The 24,214-nt window shown below is 37.8% G+C and overlaps 1 protein-coding gene across 8 annotated transcripts in view; it reads right to left on the reverse strand.

Moving 5' to 3' along the window:
- Positions 1-24,214, reverse strand: part of Vps13b (vacuolar protein sorting 13 homolog B) — a 535,466-nt gene that overhangs the window by 493,117 nt on the left and 18,135 nt on the right. For all 8 annotated transcript variants that reach the window (XM_048359303.1, XM_048359299.1, XM_048359305.1 and 5 more), the window contains exons 4-5: positions 11,836-11,956; positions 1,862-2,029 (exon numbers count right to left, since the gene is read on the reverse strand). In XM_048359303.1, coding sequence (XP_048215260.1) covers positions 1,862-2,029; positions 11,836-11,956 — 289 coding nt within the window. The remainder of the gene's footprint in view (positions 1-1,861; positions 2,030-11,835; positions 11,957-24,214) is intronic.

Raw genomic sequence — 24,214 nt, forward strand, 5'->3', positions numbered from 1 at the left:
ATGTTCATCACAGCACAATTTACTATCGCTAAAATATTGAACCAACCCAGATGCCCAGATGAATGGATCAAGAAAATGTGGTACAAAAAAAAAAAAAAAGAAAGAAAATGTGGTACATATACGCAATGGAATTTTGTGTGTCTGTCAGAAAGAATGACATTGCCCCATTCGTAAAGAAATGGAAAGACTTGGAAAAAACCATACTAAGCAAAGTGAGCCAGACCCAAAGAAACAGACTCTATGGTTTCCATCATTGGTAATAATTAGTACACGTCTAGGCTAGTCCTAGCAGAAGATCACAATAGCTCAATAGCTATGTACATATGAACACATAAGATGATGCTAAGCAAAATGATCTCCAAGTTATGGAAATAAGTGATTTATCATTGTTGTTATATGCCATGTGAAATTATGCCTTTTTCTTTTGTCTTTCTTCCCATGGTTTTACCCCTAATGTCACTCTCCTTTTGGTACCCTGGGTATTGTACATATGTTTATCAGAACTAGGGAAGGGGAACATCAAAATAGAGAGACAAAAGATAAAAGGCGAACCAATGCAACAGCAATATTTAGAAGACAATATGCTGTAAACCAACTGCATAACTCTGGGGGGAATGAGGGAATTGGGGAGGGGAGAAGGTGAGAAAAAATGAGGGAGGAGGTAACAAGTTTGATAAATGTACTCACTGCCTTATATATGAAACTGTAACCACTCTGTACATCACTTTGACAATAAATAATTAATTTTTTTAAATCCTCCTGAGAATTTTGACTAATACAAAATTAGTTTTATTGTAACTAAAAGAACATTATTGCAAATATGCTAGTTATAGATTGCTTTTTGGTTTTGTTTGGTTTTGAACTGTTAAAAACTGGCCTTTCTCATTTCCAACAAAATATTTTTGTACAAAAAAAATCAGCGCCTAAAATACAAATCAGATCTATTTTTGTCATTACCAAGCTATATAAAATATGCTCCCTTTCTACTGTCAAAACATTAAAAATTCCAACTAAATAAAATTAAATTTCATTGTTATAACCTGTGACACTGTAAGATATTTTATACTACACTTGAAATAAGCATATTATATGTAAAAAGGAATAAAAATTAAGAATCTTCATAACTGTGCAAAGTCAAAACGTAGCAAAATAAACAGCAAGAAAAGGGTACTTGGCAAGAGGAGGGAAAGAGCCTAGGGAGAGGGATAGACAAATAAAGGGGGGAAGGGGGAAAGAATGCAGTCAAGAATTCATTATACATACTACAAATTTAAGAAAAGATAGGGAAGGGGTGAATAGGAGGGGAGGAGAGAATATTGGAATGGGTGACACTGATCAAGATGCTTTGTATTCATAAACTGCTTTGCTAAATAACAAGTCCCTTATACAACTATTTGAAGATAATTCTAAAAACCAATTTAAGTCTGTGGTTTCTTTTTTTTTTTTTTTTTTTTTTTTTTGGCCAGTCCTGGGCCTTGGACTCAGGGCCTAAGCACTGTCCCTGGCTTCTTCCCACTCAAGGCCAGCACTCTGCCACTTGAGCCACAGCGCCGCTTCTGGCCATTTTCTGTATATGTGGTGCTGGGGAATCAAACCTAGGGCCTCGGGTATACCGAGGCAGGCACTCTTGCCACTAGGCTATATCCCCAGCCCCAAGTCTGTGGTTTCTTAACCTAGGATTCTATTAACCTTCAGTAAGTATAGTCTAACTTTTGTATATAAGAAGGTTTCCCATGCTGAAAGCTTATCACTATTAGGTTTACCAAAAGGCCAGAGGCCTCTCCCCCCACAAAAAAAAAAAATTCAAGGGAATCATTTTATTTATGGAAAAATAAACACAATTTTCTTGATGTTTACTCACCAGAAATATCCATGAATGCACGATCCCATAATTCACCCACTGTATAGCATTCTGCAGAAGTAATGTTGACCGAAAGAACAATATCGTCTTCAACATACTTTAGTATGAGATTATTTATAACAATGTTTACATTATTTACAACTCGTCTAATAAGACTCTGCACATACCCTATAAAATAGAAAAAAAGGCTTTAGTTAGTCACAAGTCTACAAATAATTATTTTTAAAAACACTATTGCACTTAGTGTGTGTAAAAGGTTAGCATTATTTAGCTGCTTTTGCAGAAGAAACCAAAGCTCAGATCATTTTTTTTAACTTGCCAGAGTAACACAATAAATAAGTAGCAGACCAGCCAAACAAATCCTTCATCAAGAAGCTCTATAATGAAGCATGATCTACTAAAAGAAACCATAAACACCATGGTTATTTAATACCATTATACCAAACCAAGTTCATGCTTCCAATCCTAACTATTCAGAAGGCTGAGCCCTGGGAAATCACCATTCAAGGCCAACCCAGACAGAAAAGTCACTGAGACTCCACCAGCAACTAGCCAGAAAAATTCTGGTCTTGAGGGAGGGCTCAAATGGTAGAGTGCCAGGAGGAGTAAGAAAATTGAGAGCTAGAGTGAAAAACCTTGAATACAAACCCTGGTACAGTGAAAAATGAAAAAAGTTTCAAAACCATGATAAGTATCCTATACAAATACTATATTTTTCTACCTTAGAGGCATTTTTATTTGCCTTGTTTAGATAATACTGGAGATAAAACTCAGGGTCTCAAGCTTCTAACAGGTGCTCCGTTGAGCTATGCCTCTCACCCCTTTTTTGTCTTGGTTTCTGACCAAGACAGCCTACACTGCAATCTTCCCTCTTGTGCATCCTTTGAAGATGAGAGATATGCACCAACACATCAGCCATTGTGCCTCTCTAGTTAGATGGATACAAGCATGCAACATGGCACCAAGCCATTAGTTGAGGTAATCTAGTAAATTTCTTTTGGCTGGAATGGACTGGAAGTGGGCTGGCCAGAAATCTTCCAATCTCTGCTTTCTAAGTAGACAACACACTACACCTAAACTGAAACAAAAAAAAAAAAAAAAAAAAAGAAAAGAAAAGCACAGTGACCCACACCTAGTCCCAGCTACTTGAAGGGGTAGGAAGGGAGAATTGGGAGCTTGAGGCTCACCTAGATTACACAGTGAGAACATAGCTCAAAAAATTAAGTTTAAATGCAGCAATGTTAGTATATGCTGACTATATAATGTATCAGATTGTTTAAAGAAAAATAAGCAATAGCTAGAAACTGGTAGTTCATGACTATAATCCTAGCTACTCAGTAGGTTAAGATCTGTGGATTGAGGTCTAAAGCCAGCCCAGGAAAACAAACTGAGATACTCACTACCAATTAATCAGCAAAAAGCCAGAAGTGGAGATGCTGCTAAAGTAGTAGAGCTCGAAGTTCAAGTTCCAATACTGGTACAAATTTACATGTGTGTATATGTATATAGGTATATGTATACCTATACCTATACATATGTATACCTATATACATATACACACGTATGTGTATATGTATACCTATAGGTATACCTATAGGTATAGGTATACCTATACACATATATATATACATATATACGTATACATATGTGTGTCAGAAAAAAGAATCCTTTGTTCAGGATAGATGCCTAGGAGTGGTATGGCTGGGTCAAAGGGTATGTCTATGCTGAGCTTTTAGAGGATACTGTTATCTAAAGTGGTTCTGAGTTTCTTTCTTACAGCCTCTCTCAGCAGCAACTCATGGTCTCTTTGCTTGCTTTTTTTTTTTTTGGTTGTTGTTGTTGTTGATTACAGCAAAAAGACATGGGTTTTTTCTCAATTTTTGGAAAGTCTAAACACTGTTATTGTTGTTTTTAATAACTTTTTTTTTTTGGCCAGTCCTGCGGCTTGGACTCAGGGCCTGAGCACTGTCCCTGGCTTCTTTTGGCTCAAGGCTAGCACTCTGCCACTTGAGCCACAGCGCCCCTTCTGGCCATTTTCTGTATATGTGATGCTGGGGAATCGAACCTAGGGCCTCATGTATATGAGGCAGGCACTCTTGCCACTAGGCCATATCCCCAGCCCTTAATAACATTTTGTAACAACAAGAGACCTTATATATTATCCCTTTTACTTATTTATTTATTTTGTTGCTTGTGGGGCTTGAACTTAAGGCCTGGGCACTGTCCTTGAGCTTTTTCATTCAAGTCTAGTGCTCCACCACTTTGAGCCACACAGCTCCAATTTCAGGGTTGTTTTTTTTTCCAAAATATGGAAACAACCCAGATGCCCCTCTACAGATGAATGGATCCAAAAATATGTGGTATCTATACACATAGCGATTAGAAATAATAAAATATTGGTATTCGCAGGGAAATGGTCAGAACTTGAACAAATAATGTTGAGTGAAACAAGCCTAGAACACAGAAAACAAAGGGGCATGGTCTCCTTGATATATGACTGTTGGGGGGTGGGGGGCGGTAACAGTAGAGACCAGGTCTGAGAAACAAAAAACTTCTTGTCAAATGGTATTTCTACAGGTTTGGGTCAGCGACCTTACATTATGTATCTAAAAACCAAACAACTACTAAACATAAAAATGTCTAAAATAGATCTCTCAGTGGATCACAATAGCTCAACAGCTATGTATATATGATCATATAAGACAAGGATAAGCAAACTCTATTGTTGACATTATATTTAAAGTTATAGGTGAATTTCCTTTGGCATACACCACGTGGCTACTGTATATGATTTTGGTACACTGGGTATTGTATATATGCCTACCTGATCTAGGGAAGGAAAAGAAAAACAAGGGTATAAGATATCACAAGAAGGGACTTCTGGGAAGACAGTGGAGGAGCAGCAGAGCCCTAGCTGAGCTCCCTCCAACATCGCAGTTTTCCACCCCAAAGAAACTTTTACTCCTAGAAAGACAGCCAAAGTAAGTTATAACAGTACAGGGATTCTGGCCAGGAAGGAAAAATCAACTTTGCTGGTATGAAAACACAGATTTGAGCTCCGGGTGGCATCCCACCACCACGCCAGTGCCGGCACCAGCACAGTGCCCCGCACTCCACGCAGCTAAAGCACTCAATGGAGACCAGGGAGAAATCCTCCAGACGACCCTACTGAGTCCACAGCCTATTCAAAGCGAGGCATTAAAGACAGCGGCCCCACGGCAGACAGGAGGAGCCACGGTTCCCGAGACTGTTCACGTCCCCCATCTACAGAGGACAACCAAGTCTTAACTGCAAGCTGTGGGAACCACAGAGACCCAGGATTTCACTAACAGGGGAAGAGGGTTAGAGCAGATCCACCTCCTGCGAACTGAAAGCAAGTCAAACCAGCCAAGGAGCAAAATAGACAGCAGACCATCACAGGGAAACCAGAGACTATAAAAAGCCCACCCAAACAAGGAAGACTCCATTTTTTTCTCAAACATTTTTTAAGCTTTCTTTTTTTTTTTTTCATTTCTGAAACGTCGTTGTTTATTTTGTTGTCCATTTTTACCTGTTTGTTCTATCAAGTTTATTTTTTTTTTGATTGTTCGTTTTTCTGGGGTTTTTTCCTTTTTATTTTTTTAATAATTTTTCTCTGTTTTGTGCATCTGTCTTCCAGTATTTTTTCTTTATTTCTCTCTTTGCATTCTCTTTCTTTAAAAATTACTTTCCAGGGCTAGGGATATGGCCTAGTGGCAAGCATGTTTGCCTCGTATACATGAGGCCCTGGGTTCAATTCCCCAGCACCACATATACAGAAAATGGCCAGAAGTGGCACTGTGGCTCAACTGGCAGAGTGCTAGCCTTGAGCAAAAAGAAGCCAGGGACAGTGCTCAGGCACAGAGTCCAAGCCCCAGGACTGGCCAAAAATACTTTCCTATGAATAACACCTCCACTTCTTACTGTTAACTCTCCATTGTCTATCATTTTAACCTTGTTCTTTCTACTGATTCTACTCTTTTCCACATTTCCACGTCACTGAAACTAAACCAAAATCATCACCACCCCCCCATACATTTTACTCTATTTTCTTTAACTACCTCTAACTTACCCTTCTGACTTACTTCCAGGACCTCCAGATTCCACTGACTCCTGGTTATTGATTCCTGCTTAATCCAAGTGAATGAAAGGGGTTCATAGAGAAAGCCAGTCCAAAAACAACTTAATATAAGAACAAGAATTGCTCCTAGGGTGGTAATAGTAAATAAGTAACTACTGAATACAGGGCTCAAGATTGGTTGTTATATTGAAACATCCTATATTCTTTAGGAACACCAAATCTAATTTCATATACAGGTATACCAGGTATCTGTATATAATTGTGAACTTCTAAGATTTACACAACAGTGCTTGGTAAGGTCTGCTTTGGGTCTTAAACGGTGCTCACAGGTGCTTGTAGATTAGCATTCCCAATCCAAATGGGCAGAAGAAACACAAGAAAGATGGCAAACAATGGAGTCTTATCTTTCACTCAAAACAAGCAGGAAGCAGAGCAGTCAATCAAAGACATAGAAGAAAACCCTCAAAATGCTCTACAAAGTCTACTGATAAACATGATAAATGAAAAGCTTGAATCAATACAGCAATCCTTCCATAAAGTAATAGATGATTTCATGGCCTCGACAAATAGAAAGATAAATGAAATTCAAGAGTCAAATGAAAAGATAGCTACCCAGCTGAAAGATTTGAGAGACAGCACTCAAAACCAAATTAATGAAGTTAATGAAGTAACCTACGAGATGACATGGAAATCATCAGGAAAGACCAGTCAGAAGGAAAAGAGATTCGAAATCAAGTAGCTAGACAACAGTCCCGACTAACTGAAGCAGAGGATTGAATCTCAGGAGCTGAAGATTCCCTAGAATCTATGGAGAAAGATCAAAAATCAATACAAAACCAATCCAATCGACAAAACAGATCACTCCAAGAGCTCAAAGACACAATCAGGAAGCCCAACTTAAGGCTAAGAGGTATTGAGGAAAACCTGGGGAAAGAAGTTAATGGAATAGGCAACCTATTTAACAGAATATTAGCCGAGAACTTCCCAAATATCCAGAAGGATAGGCCTGTACAGATACAAGAAGCATTTAAAACCCCAAACCAACCAGACCAGAACAGGACATCCCACCGACACATTGTGATCAAAACAGAATCAATAGAGTACAAGGAAAGAATCCTTAAAGCTGTTAGGGAGAAGAAAACAATCACATATAAAGGAAAAGCAATCAGAATTACCCCAGACTTCTCAGCAGAGACCATGAAAGCAAGGAGAGCCTGGAATGAGGTATGCCAAACCCTAAATAAAAATAACTACCAACCAAGAATACTATAGCCAGCTAAACTCTCATTCATAGCCAAAGGTCAAATAAAAGACTTCCACAGTAAGGAAAAACTGAAACAATATATCTCCACCAAACCAGCTTTACAGAAAATCCTCAAAGATATACTATACAGGGAAAATAATCAAGATCCCAATACACAAATGACATAGGCTCATAAGTTGGATCAAAAATCAAGACCCATCTTTCTGCTGCCTCCAAGAGACATATCTATCCAGCAAAAGTAAATATCTTCTAAAAATAAAAGGCTGGAATCAAATCTACCAAGCAAATGGCCCCCATAAGCAGGCCGGAGTTGCAATCCTAGTATCAGACAAAATTGACTTCAAATTAAAAAAGGTAAGAAGAGACAAAGAAGGTTACTACATACTAATAAAGGAACCTCTCCTACAAGGAGGATATAATCACCCTAAATATCTACACACCAAATACAGGAGCACCCAACTTCATCAAACAAACACTACTGACTCTAAAAACACACACAGACCCAAACACATTCATAGTTGGGGACTTTAACACTCCACTGTCACTTATGGACAGATCAACATGCCAAAAACTGAACAACAAAATCACAGAACTAAACAACTGCATAGACCAACTAGACTTAACCAACATCTACAGAATATCCTACCCAGCAACAACAGAATACACATTCTTCTCAGCAGCACATGGAACATTCTCCAAAATAGATCACATCTTAGGGCACAAAGAAAATCTGTACAAATTCAGAAGTATCAAAACCATTCCCTGCATTCTCTCAGACCACAATGGAATAAAATTAGAGCTCAACTCAAACAGCCACCACAGGAAATCCTACAATTCATGGAGACTAAACAACACACTGCTGAACCATCAGTGGGTCATTGAAGAAATTAAAATGGAAATTCAAATGTTTATGGAATTCAACCAACATGAGGACACAAAGTACCAGCTCCTTTGGGACACAGCAAAGACAGTACTCAGAGGAAAATTTATATCTCTGAGTGCATACACCAACAAACTGGAGAAACAGCAACTCAATAATTTAAGGAAGCACCTTAATTTCCTTGAAAGAGAACAACAAGCCAAACCCCAAATCAATAGATGGAAGCAAATAATTAAAATCAAATCAGAATTAAATCAATTAGAGATGAAAAAAAAACATTGAAAGAATCAACAAAACAAAGAGTTGGTTCTTTGAAAAAAATCAACAAGATAGACAGACCCCTAACAAACCTGACCAAAAAACGAAGGCAGCACATGCAAATAAACAAGATAAGAGATGAAACAGGTAACATCACCACAGAAACAACCAAAATTCAGAAAACAATAAGGGACTATTTTGCAAACCTTTATGGCAACAAATTGGAGAACTTGGAAGAAATGGATAATTTCCTAGAAAAAATGCATATCCCCAAACTCAACTATGAAGATTTAAACCTTCTAAACAGACCCATATCCAGTACTGAAATAGAAACGGCAATAAGTGATCTCCCATCCAAGAAAAGCCCAGGTCCAGACGGATTCACAGAAGAATTCTACAAGGCCTTCAAAACAGAACTCACACCAATATTTCTCAAACTCTTCAATGAAATTGAAAGAGAATGTTCACTACCAGACACATTCTATGAAGCCAGTATAACCCTCATCCCAAAACCAGGCAGGGGGGCTGGGGATATGGCCTAGTGGCAAGAGAGCTTGCCTCATATACATGAGGCCCTGGGTTCAATTCCCCAGCACCACATATACAGAAAACGGCCAGAAGTGGCACTGTGGCTCAAGTGGCAGAGTGCTAGCCTTGAGCAAAAAAGAAGCCAGGGGCAGTGCTCAGGCCCTGAGTCCAAGGCTCAAGACTGGCAAAAAAAAAAAACAAAAACAGGCAGGGACTCATCACGGAAAGAGGACTATAGACCAATTTCCCTGATAAAAACAGACGCAAAAATTCTCATCAAAATTCTGGCCAATCGACTTCAATAGGTCATCAAAAAAATCATACACCACGATCAAACTGGATTCATCCCAGGGATGCAAAGTTGGTTCAATATATGCAAGTCAATTAATGTAATCCACCATATCAACCGGAGCAAGGTAAAGAACCACAAGGTTATATCACTGGATGCAGAAAAACGCGTTCGATAAAATCCAGCACCCATTTATGCTAAAAGCCCTGGAAAAACTGGGATTCCAGGGAACAGTCCTGAATATAATCAAGGCAGTTTAGGACAAAATAACAGCAAGCATAACTCTAAATGGTGAAAAACTAAAGCCATCCCTTGAAAATCAGGAACAAGACAGGGATGTCCACTCTCTCCCCTTCTCTTCAACATAGAACTAGAATTCCTAGCCAGAGCAATTAGGCAAGAAGAAAATATAAAGGGGATCCAAATAGGAAAAGATGAAGTTCAACTTTCTCTCTTCGCAGATGACATGATCCTATACCTAAAAAAACCCCATAGACTCTACTCCCAAGCTACTAGAGCTGATCCAAACTTTGGCAAAGTTGCAGGATATAAAATAAACCCTCAAAAATCAACGGCCTTTCTCTATGCTAACGACCCGAAGACCGAGGCTGAAATCAGGAAAACAACTCCTTTCGCAATAGCCTCAAAAAACATAAAATACCTAGGAATAACCTAACCAAAGAAGTGAAAGACCTCAATGATGAGAACTTTAAAAACATGAAAAATGAAATTAAGGCAGAACTAAGGAAATGAAAAAACCTCCCATGCCCCTGGATTGGGAGGATTAATATAATCAAAATGGCAATTTGGTCAAAGGCTATCTACAAATTCAATGCAATACCCACTAATATCCCAACACCATTTTTTAATGAAATAGAGGAAGCAATCCAGAAATTCATATGGAACAATAAAAGACACAGAATAGCAAAAACAATCCTAAACAGAAAGAACAGTGTTGGAGGAATTACAATACCCAACTTCAAGCTCTATTATAAAGCTGTAGTAATAAAAAAAATTAAAAAAAAAAAAAACAGCTTGGTATTGGCACTGGAACAGGCCTGAAGGCCAATGGAATAGAATTGACAACCCAGAAATGAACCCACAGAACTACGCCTACTTAATCTTTGATAAAGGAGCTAAAAAAATAGTCTGGAAGAAAGATAGCCTCTTTAACAAATGGTGCTGGCAAAACTGGTTCAACACATGCAATAAACTAAAACTAGATCCTTATATATCACCCTGTACCAAAATCAATTCCAAATGGATCAAAGACCTCGAAATCAAAACAGACACCCTGAAAACACTAAAGGAAGGAGTAGGAGAAACACTTGGGCTCCTTTGCACAGGATGGAACTTCCTTAACAAAGACCCAGAAAGGCTACAAATCAAAGAAAGATTGGACAAATGGGACTGCATCAAACTGCAGAGCTTCTGCAGGGCAAAGGACATAGCTTGCAAGATAAACAGAAAGCCCACAGATTGGGAGAAGAACTTTACAGGCCATACAACAGACAAAGGCCTCATATCTAAAATATATGCAGAACTATGACCCAGCAGTCTCACTTTTGGGTATCTATCCAAAAGACCACAAACAAAATCACACTAAAGCCACCAGCACAACAATGTTCATCGCAGCCCAATTTGTCATAGCTAGAATCTGGAACCAACCCAGATGCCCCTCAGTAGACGAATGGATCAGGAAAATGTGGTACATCTACACAATGGAATTTTATGCCTCTATCAGAAAGAATGACATTGTCCCATTTGTAAGGAAATGGAAGAACTTGGAAAAAATTATACTAAGTGAAGTGAGCCAGACCCAAAGAAACATGGACTCTATGGTCTCCTTTATAGGGAATAATTAGCACAGGTTTAGGCAAGTCACAGCAGAGGATCATAAGAGCCCAATAGCTATACCCTTATGACCACATAAGATGATGCTAAGTGAAATGAACTCCATGTTATGGAAATGATTGTTATATCACTGTTGTAACTACTTTCAACGTGCTATGTGTGACTGTAGCTTCTATTATTGATGATCTTCTTGTATCCCCTTCCTGTGGTTGTACCTACACTATCTCTGTATCTTATCTGAGTATATTGGAAACCGTGTATACTGGTATTAGAACTAGGAAATTGAAAGGGAATACCAAAATCGTGAGACATGGGGTAAAAAAAAGTCAAACAACTACAAAAGCAATACTTGCAAAACTGTTTGGTGTAAATGAACTGAACAATTCATGGGGGGGAAAGGGAAAGGGGGAGGGAGTAGGGGGGAATGTGGGACGAGGTAACAAACAGTACAAGAAATGTATCCAATGCCTAACGTATGAAACTGTAACCTCTCCATACATCAGTTTGATGATAAAAAATTTTTTAAAGATATCACAAGATATGTACCTCTTTTTCACAACGCCTTGTCAACAAAATTTAATTAATAAAAAAAAAAAGAAAGAATCTCAGAAACTGAGATCAAAATCTACTCAAAGTTATTTTTGAGGGATCTGGACCCAATATCAAATCAAATAGTAAATACACATGTACATATAACCTATAAGTTTTACAATGATAAAAACCTAAAAGGTATATTCTAGTAGACTAAAACAATGATCAATAATAACTGAAATTCTAGATTTTCACATCCATTACAAGTTACCTGGTGGTAAATCAGGATCTGTAGGAGCAGCCTGCTGAACTTTTCGAGGTTTTATTGATGATTTTGTGTTCTCTGAAGTACTACGGTTAGTAGAATTAGAACCACAGCTTTCATGGTCATCCTGTTTTTATTTTAAAAAAAGAAAAACAAACATATCAATCACATTTAAGACCTAAAATTTTTATTTAATATGTGAAATTTATGGCTTCCTATGGAAGATACTTAGGTAGACTTCTCACCTTACTTTTTAGTGCTAAAAATCTGTGTTAGTTTCAATATTTGCATTCTCAAATAGCATTTAAAAAACTGTTAAAACTTAGGGGAGGTGTAACTCATCTGAACAACGAATGTACTGTTTAACAAAACGAACACCAGAACATTGAAACAGATTTGTGGGGAGAGGATAAGAGAGGGGGGGACATGAATGGAGAGAGGAAGGGTGACAGTCATTATATTAATGTACATTATGTAAAAATGAACCTGAGATTAAGGATGGAAGGGGGAAATGAGGAAAACAATGGAAGCAGTGACAACCTGATTATGGAACTGTAAATTCGTTGTACAACTACATAATAATTTTTTAATCTAGCTAGGAAATATACCTTTCAAAAACAATAAAAGAAAATAAGTAGTTTAAAACTAAATCTTCATCTTCTTAACCTGGTATCAAAACGAACTACTTGACAACATCCAAATATCCAATGAATTCTTATTTAAGGCTTTAGCAAAAGGTATTACTATGTTAATAAAATAATATTAATCTTTAATAATATATGCAGCTTTTATATAATTTCCAGCTTGCCATATAATCCTAGCTACTCAGGAGGCTGAGATCTGAAGCCAGCCCAGGAGATTCATATCTCCAATTAATCACCAAAGGTAGAGCTGTATATGGCTCAATTAGTAGAGTACTATTCTTGAGAAAAACAGCTCAGGAACAGAGCTTGAGCCCTGAGTTCAAGCCCCAAGACTGGCATAAAAATAATAATTGTTATTATTGCCATCTCAATGCATGGAATAAATTTTCTCCCATTTGTTTATATGTTAAATTCCTCACAATTTAGGATAAAAGCTCGCTTTTATTCAACTTCAATGATTTCTGTGTGCGTGGTACTGAGGTTTGAATTCAGGGCCTTGTGCTTGCTTGGCAGGTGCTCTACCACTTTGGCCAAGATGTAGTCCTTTAATGATTAATTTTAAACATCTTTAGAGTCCTTTGGATTCCATTTAACATTTTTTCACTTGTATTTATATTAGATAGGAAGCTTAACTGGGTTTTGATGTGAATAACAGAAACATAAATTAGGGAAAACAAAGGAGAGTGGATATATTCAAAGCACTTTATTTGCACATATGAAAATAGAACAATTAAATCTGTTGAAATTGTTTTTAAAAAGGGGAGAGGAAGGAAGAGTATGATAAAGCAGAGAAATCTGACCAGAAGTCATTGTATGTATACACATATATATGTACGTACATATGTATGTATGGAAATGTCACAAGGAAACCTACTTGCACAACCATGATATACTAATAAATTTTTTATAAGAAGTATTTTTTAAACTGATAAAAGTATCTGTAGGGGAGTACAAATATAAAGATGGCAAAAGTAGAAATGAAACTTGTTAATGTATCACTATATTTAGCCTTTAAATTATGTTTGTATATTGATTAAAATAAAGCAGAAAGATTGAAGAATATCAAATTGGATCAAAAAACAAGATCCATCCAATGTTTGCATTGTTATGAGTTATTTTTGAGTTGATTAAAGTTTCCACTAATTATGGTATATGTCTTTTAATATAATACTTCAAGTCCAATGAAGAGGGACCAGGAATAGTGGCTAATGCCTGTAAATCTAGCTTCTCAGGGAGAAGATATTGGGAAAATTGAGATTAGAGTCCAGCCTGTGCAAAAAGTTCCTGAGACCCTATCTCAATCAATAATTGGGATCAACAATAAATGCCTATCATCCCACCTAAGCCGAAAGTATAAAAAGGAGGACCACAGGGCTGGGAATATGGCCTAGTGGCAAGAGTGCTTGCCTCGTATACATGAAGCCCTGGGTTCAATTCCCCAGCACCACATATATAGAAAACAGCCAGTAGTGGTGCTGTGGCTCAAGTGGCAGAGTGCTAGCCTTGAGCAAAAAGAAGCCAGGGATAGTGCTCAGGCCCTGAGTCCAAGGCCCAGGACTGGCAATAAAAAAAAAAAAAAAAAAAAAAAAAAAAAAAAAAAGGAGGACCACAGTTCAGGCCAGACTGGGTATAAATCCAAGACCTATTCAAAGTAACTAAAGGAAAAGGAGCCAGAGGCCTGGCTCAAGTGGTAGAGAGCAATTGTAAAAGCATGAATTCAAACCCCAGTACCACTAAAAATAACAAAAAACATGATGTGATATAAGGGACTATAATGTAGAGCCTCAGTGATAGAGCACTTGTGTAGCATACACAATGCCCTGGGTTCAATTCACAGTATCAAAGGAAAAGAACCTTTGACATAGTAATGTTCTAAATGGGGGAAGACCCATTAACAAAAGCAAAATAGTATAAATGTGTGTGGTATATTACAAGGAAAGATGGTTAATAAAATAAGGCCGAATATGCATGTATGGGAATGTCCCAATGAAACCTCCCTTATACAACTAATATATACTAATTTTTTAAAAAAATATATAACCAGAATATATACAATATTTACGCTAATTAGAAATCTTCGAAAGTATTTCTGCTAATTAAAAATTTTCCAAAAATAAATACATCAGAGTACACACAATAGCAGAAGTTAAAGGCATAGAGCAGTTCAATAAAAACAGGGTAATAATAATGATGGCGATACAGTCAGTCCTATAGTTGAACTGTTTCAGGATTTGGTAATTAGTAGGAGGCTATCATCAGCAAACTGTAATAAAGGAGATTTAGTGATTCCAGTAGAGGGGCAAAAATGGGAAGAGTGTATGAATAGCTCAAAAAGTAAATTAGGATTTAAACTGGAATTAACAAGCATGAATTGTTTTTCTAAAAAAGGCATTAGGGGGCTGGGGAGGTGGCTTGGTGGAAGAGTGCTTCCCTAGCATGCATGAAGCCCAGGTTCAATTCTTCAGTAGCACATCAACAGAAAAAGCAGGAAGTAGTGCTATTGCTCAAGTGGTAGAATGCTAGTGTTGCACACAAGCATCTCAGGAACAGTGCCAAAGCCCTGATTTCAAGCCCTAAGACTGGCAGACACACACACATACACACACACACACACACACACACACACACACATACACACATACACACACGAAGAAGAAAATGTACATAAGAGAGTAATAAGTAAAAACATCTGGTCAACTTCTGATGTTCTTTTAAAGTAAAAAATTAAGATAAGAATAAAACACCTTTTAACTTAAAAGAAAAATCCATATAGGGCTGGGGATATAGCCTAGTGGCAAGAGTGCCTGCCTAGGATACACGAGGCCCTAGGTTCGATTCCCCAGCACCACATATACAGAAAACGGCCAGAAGCGGCGCTGTGGCTCAAGTGGCAGAGTGCTAGCCTTGAGCAAAAAGAAGCCAGGGACAGTGCTCAGGCCCTGAGTCCAAGGCCCAGGACTGGCCAAAAAAAAAAAAAAGAAAGAAAAATCCATATAAGAGCAAAGATACCAACAGGAAGGGTGAATGGTGGTATCCTGTTCATCAATTCACTAATTGATTTATCCCCACTAATTTTGTAATAGCAACTAATTTAGTTCATGTATTTGATGTACATTAAACAAAATTTCTAAGAATGAAAATAATAATCACTACATCTGACAATATGATAGGGTACCAGAGGCAAGAGCTATGGAAACCTCCTTTAGAAAAAAATTTATTTAATCACACGTAAGGGAATTTATTAACAAAAAGTGAAACGTTTACAAATCAGCTTGGCTTCAAATGCTAGTGATACAGTGGGAGGAGGGGGAAGAAAATATTTGATAAGAAAAAAATTTAAATATTTGATACCATAAACCAGAAAAGCTTTAGTTTCATTCCACAAAACAACTTCATCATTCACTGTTTTTGTTGTTGTTGTTGGTTGTGGGGCTTGAACTCAAGGCCTGCGCGCTGTCCCTGAGCTTTTTCTTAAAGCTTGAGCACTCCACAACTTTGAGCAGTAGTGCTACTTCTAGTTTTCAGGTGGTTAACTGGAGATAATAGTCTCACACACTTTCCTGGGCAGGTTGGCTTTGAACTGCCATCCTCAGATATCAGACTCCTGATAGCAAGGATTACAGGCATGAGCAACCAGCAGCTGGCTCATCATTCATTCTTTAAAATGAATCTACTGTTTAAACTTTAAGTTCTAAAAGGCTAATACTGAAAAGAAAGCTTGACTATAATTACTTTCAGTTCAAGTTGTTCTTTAAAATGTCCAGTCTAACATTACTGTAAAATGTTAACATGAAAAGCACACTATTAATTTCATAAACATGTGGTTTCTTCAAAAGTTCAGAAGTAAAACATGTTCATTAAAGATATGTGAAAAAGTTCCACACAAACTGCCAAAACTACCATAATTATGAAAATATTTAACACTGAAATCACATACTAAATATAGATTACAATGATATCATAAATAGCATTGCAGCCAAAATGCATTAAAACTACTGCAGTCCAATAAATCTGGTATACATATGATGACAAACAAGTTAAAGCAAAGGAAAGAACAAATTACTTTTATTTCTGAAATGTTATTAGCAAAAACAGGGTGAAATAAGGTAAGCTAAATATGAGTTTTCAAAGAGCTATATACATTCACAGTTATCAACTCTTCCTTACAAACTATAATCACTAATCATGCTACTTTTTTCTTAATTGTAGTCATAAAAATTATGATTATATACAAACATAATTAGAAAATAATCCTATTCATAATCTGAACTTGTTTTTGCTTCAATGATATTTTAATTATGTCAATTACAAGACTTCTAGTCCCAATCAAATTAAATAAAACTAAAGAAAATAAGACTAAGAATAGAAAGTAAATTTAATACTTACCATTAAAAATGAAATTGGTTCCCTCATTTGTTTTGAGTTTATCATATGCTTTTTAACAGTAAGCACCACTTTAGACTATTAAACATCTTTACTTCACTGAAACCTCCAATTACATACAAAATAAACTCTGTTCTCAAAAGTATTAGCTAAAATATTTTCAGCTAACTTTTAATCCCAAACACACTACATTTACATCTTTCTTACTTAAGATGCAATTTTTCCAAAATGTCTAGTGAATGTATTTCATTGCAAAAGAATGTTTCCTCTTGAGGACCACATAGCTATTTCTGAAAATATTGCTCTTTGCTCCTCATGAAACAAGCAAGAATGTCATTTCCTGACAAAAGTTCTTAACAGAAGAAAAATATGACAAGCACTGTATGCAAATAAATCTATTACTTTCATGCTAACAACTTCATGCTGCATGCATACTTACACCCTTAACCTTTATAATTCTAGTAATTTGAAAGTTGAAAACCATCATCCACCAGATACACAATGACAAGAATAACACTGAGCACAGAACAAGAGGCAGAGCAGAAGGCTGGTGGCTCATGCCTATAATCCTAGCTACTCAGGAGGCTGAGATCTGAGGATAGTGGTTTGAAGCCAGTTAGGGAAAAAAAGTCCTTGAGATTCTTTTTTTTTTTTTTTTTTAATTTTGTTTGGCCAGTCCTGGGCCTTGGACTCAGGGCCTGACCATTGTCCCTGGCTTCTTCCCGCTCAAGGCTAGCACTCTGCCACTTGAGCCACAGCGCCGCTTCTGGCCGTTTTCTGTATATGTGGTGCTGGGGAATCGAACCTAGGGCCTCGTGTATCCTAGGCAGGCACTCTTGCCACTAGGCTATATCCCCAGCCCCGTGAGAGATTCTTATCTCCCATTAACCACAAGAAAACAGGAAGTAAAACTGTGGCTTAGAGCACTAGCCTTGAGCAAAAAAGCTCAGGGACAGCAACCAGGCCCCAAGTTCAAGCCCCACGACAGACAAAAAAGAAAAAGAAAAAAAGAAAACCTTATATAATGTTCCCTTTTGTGGCACTGGCATTTGTACTTCAAGTGGTAGAACATTATTTACAGAGAACAATGGCATTTCTTATTTTTCCTATAAAGCAAATATGACCTAAAGGCAAATATCTTGTTTATCTCAATAAATAAGATACTGAATTAAAGATGGTCTCTAATCTGGACAAGATTTGGACGTGTTAAGTCAAATAGTAATATATGCTATCAAAACTAAATAGCATACTGTTGGAAATATAAGGCAAAATATAAAGACAAGTTCAACAGGTTGATCAGCAAAAATAAGCATCAACACAAAGCAAGATTCACTCCTTAATATTACTACATCTTCTGAAAACAAACACAAATTTAATTCTTCACAAAATATGTGTATTATAGTATCTACAATCATCTCAAGCTAGCAAATCAAAAATTAAGATTCTAACAGATTACTACAAAAGAATTGTTTAATTAGAATGATAAAGAAGGCAGATTACAATGGGCTGAAGAATAAGTGGATGCTGAGAAAGCAAAGGTTGCATTAAATCTGAACATTTGAAAAAGAGCCTAGACCATCATAACAAAAACAGCATGGTATTGGTATAAAAACAGATCGGAAGACCAGTGGATTAGAATTGAAGACCCAGAAATAAAACCGCACTCTTACAGCCAACTGATATTCAACAAAGGAGCTAAAGACATACAATGGAATAAACAGAGCCTCTTCAACTACTGGTGCTGGGAGAACTGGGCAGCCATATGCAGAAAACTCAAAGTAGACCCAAGCCTATCACCATGCACCAAGATCAACTCAAAATGGATCAAGGACCTCAATATCAGACCTGAATCCTTGAAACTACTGAAGGACAGAGTAGGAAAGACACTAGAACTTATAGGCACAGGAAGGAACTTCCTGAATAGAGTCCCTGGGGCACAACAAATAGGGGAAAGACTCAACAAATGGGACTACTACAAATTAAAAAGTTTCTGCACAGCTAAGGTCATAGCCACCAAAATAGAAAGACAGCCAACGATATGGGAAAGGATATTTACCAGCACAGCAACAGACAAAGGCCTGATATCTGTCATCTACAGAGAACTCAAAAAACTAAGCCCCTCCAAGCCCAATAAACCTATTAGGAAATGGGCAAAAGAGCTAAAGAGAGACTTCACAAGAGAAGATATAAAAATGGCAAAGAAACACATGAGGAAATGCTCAACATCCCTGCTAGTAAAGGAAATGCAAATAAAAACAACCCTGAGATACCACCTCACCCCAGTTAGAATGGCCTATACTCTGAACTCAGGAAACAACAAATGCTGGAGGGGCTGTGGGGAAAGAGGAACCCTTCTCCATTGTTGGTGGGAGTGCAAATTAGTACAACCACTTTGGAGAACAGTATGGAGGTTTCTCAAAAAGCTCAATATAGACCTACCCTATGACCCAGCCATACCACTCCTAGGCATCTATCCTAAACAGCAAAACCCAAGATATCAAAAAGACATTTGTACTTCCATGTTTATCGTGGCACAATTCACAATAGCCAAAATATGGAAACAACCCAGATGCCCCTCCACAGACGAATGGATCCAAAAAATATGGTACTTATACACAATGGAATACTACATAGCGATTAGGAATGGTGAAATATTGTTATTCGCAGGGAAATGGTCAGAACTCGAACCAATAATGTTGAGTGAGACAAGCCTAGAAAACAGAAAACAAAGGGGCATGATCTCCCTAATATATGACTGTTAACAAAGGGAGACGGAGAGACAGTAGAGACCAAGTCTGTGAACACTGTATATGTGCTTGATACATTGTATATTGCATATGGGTCTACCTGACCTAGACAAGGGATGGAAAAACAGGTTGTAAGATATCACAAGAAATGTACACACTGCCCTACTATGTAACTGCACCCTCTTTGCACAACACCTTGTAAAAAAATTTATGTTCAATTAATAATAAAAATATATATAAAAAAAAAGAAACAGCCATTTGTGCAAGCATGGGTGTCACATCCAGGAATAGCCACAATTATCTGAAAAGGCTTTTTTCAACTACATATCTGTGAGGCTGGATTTTCCTTATATTATAGTAGTTCAAAAACCAACATAACAAAAATCTTATTACATGATTATATGTAATAGGTTTTTACAAAGTAAATTAATAAATTTTTTTACATTTCCTCCAAAAAAAAAAAAAAAGAAAAGAAAAAGAAAAAGAGCCTAGAGCTGGGCACTGATGGCTCTCACTTGCAATCCTACTCAGGAGGCTGAGATCTGAGGATCATAGGTCAAAGCTAGCCTGGGCAGCAAAGTCCATGAGACTCTTACCTCCAATTAACCAACAAAAAAGCTGGAGTAGAGTTGTTGGTCAAGTTGTAGAGTGTTAGCCTTAAACAAAAACAGCTTAAGGACAGTGTCCAGGCCCTGAGTTCAAGGCCCAGGATCAGCACACACACACACACACACACACAAAAAAAAGAAAACAACACAAGAGCCTTGAGATAGTGGAACAGAGTCAAAGAAAAGCACCAGCCATACAAGGAGTACTTTAGAATATGCAGTATCCACAAAATAAAAGTTGATAGCATTTAAATAGGAAAGTATTTGATTTTTGAACATACTTACTCATAAAGAAATTTTTAACTGTACACTTCAAGAAAAATTATAAAGTCAAAGAAATATAACACTGATAATTGAATGGATCTTAATCTCCAAATTACATATACACATGCTGGCAAAATTACATTTTTATTAACAATTATCACTTTTGCTATTAGGGAGATGACAGCTCATCCTATGACAGATATAACTTATTCATGAAGAAAACTTTTTAAGTGAGTAAATCTTGCATTGCAAAAATAACAGGCTGAGTGACTAGTTATCACTGGCACAAGCAATGCAAGAAGTTCTACATCCACTACTCACAACTATCACAAAGATCCTAAATGATACTGTCATTCTTGTTTAACAAATAAGAAAACTAGGTTGATAAGTTGGACAGATTGTCCAAGTGACAGGTTTGTGTTTTTTTTTACAAATAATATTAGTGCACAAAAGAGATGAGAAAGTTCAAAAACAGAAACTGGATTATCTAAGTGGCAGTTTTAGTATTCGTATTAGTATTCGTGGCAGTATTAGTATTCGTTCACTAAAGAGATAAGAAAGTTCAGAAACAGACTATTATTTTAAGCTATTTCTATTCTCTAACATGCTTTCATCTTCTAATATTTTGCCATCTTTTTCTCATTCATTGCATCTTTTGCAGTAACTGGATTTTGAATTGAGTGCCTTCAGTTTGCTAAGCAAGTGTTCTACAATTTGAGCCATGCTCCAAGTTCTTTTCAGTTACATTTCAGCTTGGGTTCTGTGATTTTTGCTAGGCCATCCTCTAACAGCTTCGAACAGCTGCAGACAGCAATCATCCCACATATGCCTACCAAAAAAATTAGTATTACAGGTACATGGTATCACACTAGTCCTCTTTTAAAGAAAAAGTAGTCAGAGCTTCTATTTCAAAAGGAAACCCTTGCACAAAAGCAAGAATTACCTCCAAGACTGAATGCAGAAATCAGCATTTTTAAGCAAGATAGTAGCAAATTTTTTAGTATTTTGCCTGTAACAAGGTTTGAACTCAGGGCTTCCTACTTGTTCAATTTTGTGCTGGTTAATTGGAGATGTAGTCCTATAAACTATTCTGCCTTGGCTACCCTTGAACCACAATCTTCTAAATCTTAGCCTTGTGAGTATCTAGAATTACAGCGCCCAGCTAGCCAAAAATTTCTCAAAGACATAAAAACTAAAAGAATTTGCAGCAATATGAAACAGACTATGAATTTTTAAAGAAAGTTTGTCAAGCTGAAATAAAATGCCACTAGATAAACCAGGAACCAGCTACTCAGGTGGCTGAGAACTGAGGATGCTGATTCAAAGCCTTCTCAGGTAGGAAACTTCCATTTCCAATTAACCAACAAAAGGCTGGAAATAGAGCTGTGGCTCAAGTGGTAGAGTATCAGCCTTGGGCAAAGAAGCTGAGGGACCGTACCTAGTTCCTGAGTTCAAGCTCAGGACCAGCATCGAAAACAAAAAGAAAAAAAATACTAGATGAAAACTTTTGATCTACATAAATATTACCAAAAATGATCAGGTGGGGCTGGGAATATGGCCTAGTGACAAGAGTGCTTGCCTCATATACATGAAGCCCTGGGTTCAATTCCCCAGCACCACATATATGGAAAGCGGCCAGAAGTGGCACTATGGCTCAAGTGGCAGAGTGCTAGCCTTGAGCAAAAGGAGGCCAGGGACAGTGCTCAGGCCAGAGTTCAAGGCCCAGGACTGGCCACAAAAAAAAAAATTTCCTTAAAAGGTAACTGTTCTAAAAAGTAATATATTACTATGTATACCAAATATGAAAGAGTTATGACAGTATTATCAAAAATTATGGTATGGAATAAAAAGAAGTATAGTGTTTATACCACTGTAAGCACTCTAATGTAAGGGATGATCTGTATCTGTGAAGAGATGTAATACTGAGAGTAGGCAGTGATAAATTATATGTGATATTCCATAGGACTACAAAAAACAATAAAAGATAGAGGTAATAAAATTAATAATAGTAACTAAATAGAAGGCTAAAAGACAGCCATTCTTTTATGGAAAGGATACATTCCAGGGTCTTTAGTGAATGCCTGAAAATGCTCAGTTTTTTTCTGGGTAATTGGAAATGTGGTTCTGAGTCCTATATATTTGTTTTGACCTATACATATGTATTTCTAATGAAGCTTAATTTATAAATAAGGCAGGGTAAAACAACTATAACTAACAATAAGATAATGATAAATCAGCATAATAAAATTATCAGCAGCAGCATTCTTGCTCTTTGGAGCCATTGTTAAAATAAGATAATTTGAACAGAGGCACTGCAAAAATACAACAGGCATGTGAAAACTGATCATTACTAAGTGACTAAGCAGCAGTAGGCAAGCACATAGGTTGAACAAAGGAATTATTCATGTCCAGGAATTTCATTTCCCTACTCAAAATGACTTTCAGTATAGCACTTATAACTTCCTATTTCCAGAATTTTCCATTTAATATTTTAAGACCACGGCTGACCTCCAGTAACTAAAATCACAGAAAGCAAAAAAACCACAGATAAAACAGAATAACTATATAATCCAAAATAAGACAAGGAAAAAAGGAACAAAATTCAGACCACAAAAAAAGATGTTTTAGGAGGGAAGATGGCACCGCCACAGTAGGGAGGCAATCCAACTGAATAGCGAGCTGGGAACTCTAGCACCCAACACCCCATCAAGAACCCAGCAAAACCAGCAGCCAGAAGCAGTGGAGAAACGCAGGAAAACAAAAAGGAGCAAAAAAGAAGAGCCGAAAACCTACACGGAGCCGGAGAATATACGGGGCACCCTACCCCCACCAGCCAACCCTGGCCAGAACTGGGCCAGGATGGGAAAGGGGAGCCGGCGATCGGCAGACCGACTGCCGGGAGCGCAGAGTCCAGACAGCGGGACTCCTTGGACACCAGGGAGAGTGCGGACCAAGACACAAAGCGACGGCGGCGACGGGAAGTTCGGGTCCACACCTGGAAGGGACAAAAGCGGCTGGGGAACCCAGCAGTGCAGAAGGGGAGAGCCGGGGACGCCACCACGACCTTTAGCCATACCACAGCACTCCACCCCCGAAAGGAACAACGGCGGTGCGGGGCACACACACAATCCAGGACCAGTGAGTCCCCCATTACCGCCTCCCCCAATGGGAGAACAGCTAGCAGAGGCCCAAACCCTACAAAGAAGCTAGATCTCCCTCCCTCCCCCTCCCCACCCCAAGGGAACAAAGAACCCCCAAATCAGGCGGAAAGCTCACATCAGGCTCTGGGAAGTCACAGGAGTTTAGCAGGGGAAGGGCGGAGCAGCCCCAAGACTGCCCAGGAGCCTGAACTGGCCGAACCGGCCCTGCCCCCTTCCCATAGGCCATATCCCCAGCCCCAGGACACTACATTTTAATACAAGGAAAAACCAAAATCAAGACATCACGGTGATAAATGTATACTCACCGAACAAAAGAGGCTCTACATATGTCAAGCAAATTCTCACAGAATTACAGAACAAGATAGACGCAAACACAATCATAGTGGGAGACTTTAATACCCTACTCTCTCCAAGAGACAGATCCAACACCCAGAGGATCAGCAAGGGAGCTGAGGACCTAAGTAATACCATATCCCAAATGGATCTGACAGATCTATACAGAAACTTCCACCCTACAGAGACCCAATACACCTTCTCAGCAGCCCATGGATCATACTCCAAAATAGACCATGTCATAG

Source organism: Perognathus longimembris, chromosome 12 (assembly GCF_023159225.1).
Source record: "Perognathus longimembris pacificus isolate PPM17 chromosome 12, ASM2315922v1, whole genome shotgun sequence".
Classification (NCBI taxonomy): Eukaryota; Metazoa; Chordata; class Mammalia; order Rodentia; family Heteromyidae; genus Perognathus; species Perognathus longimembris.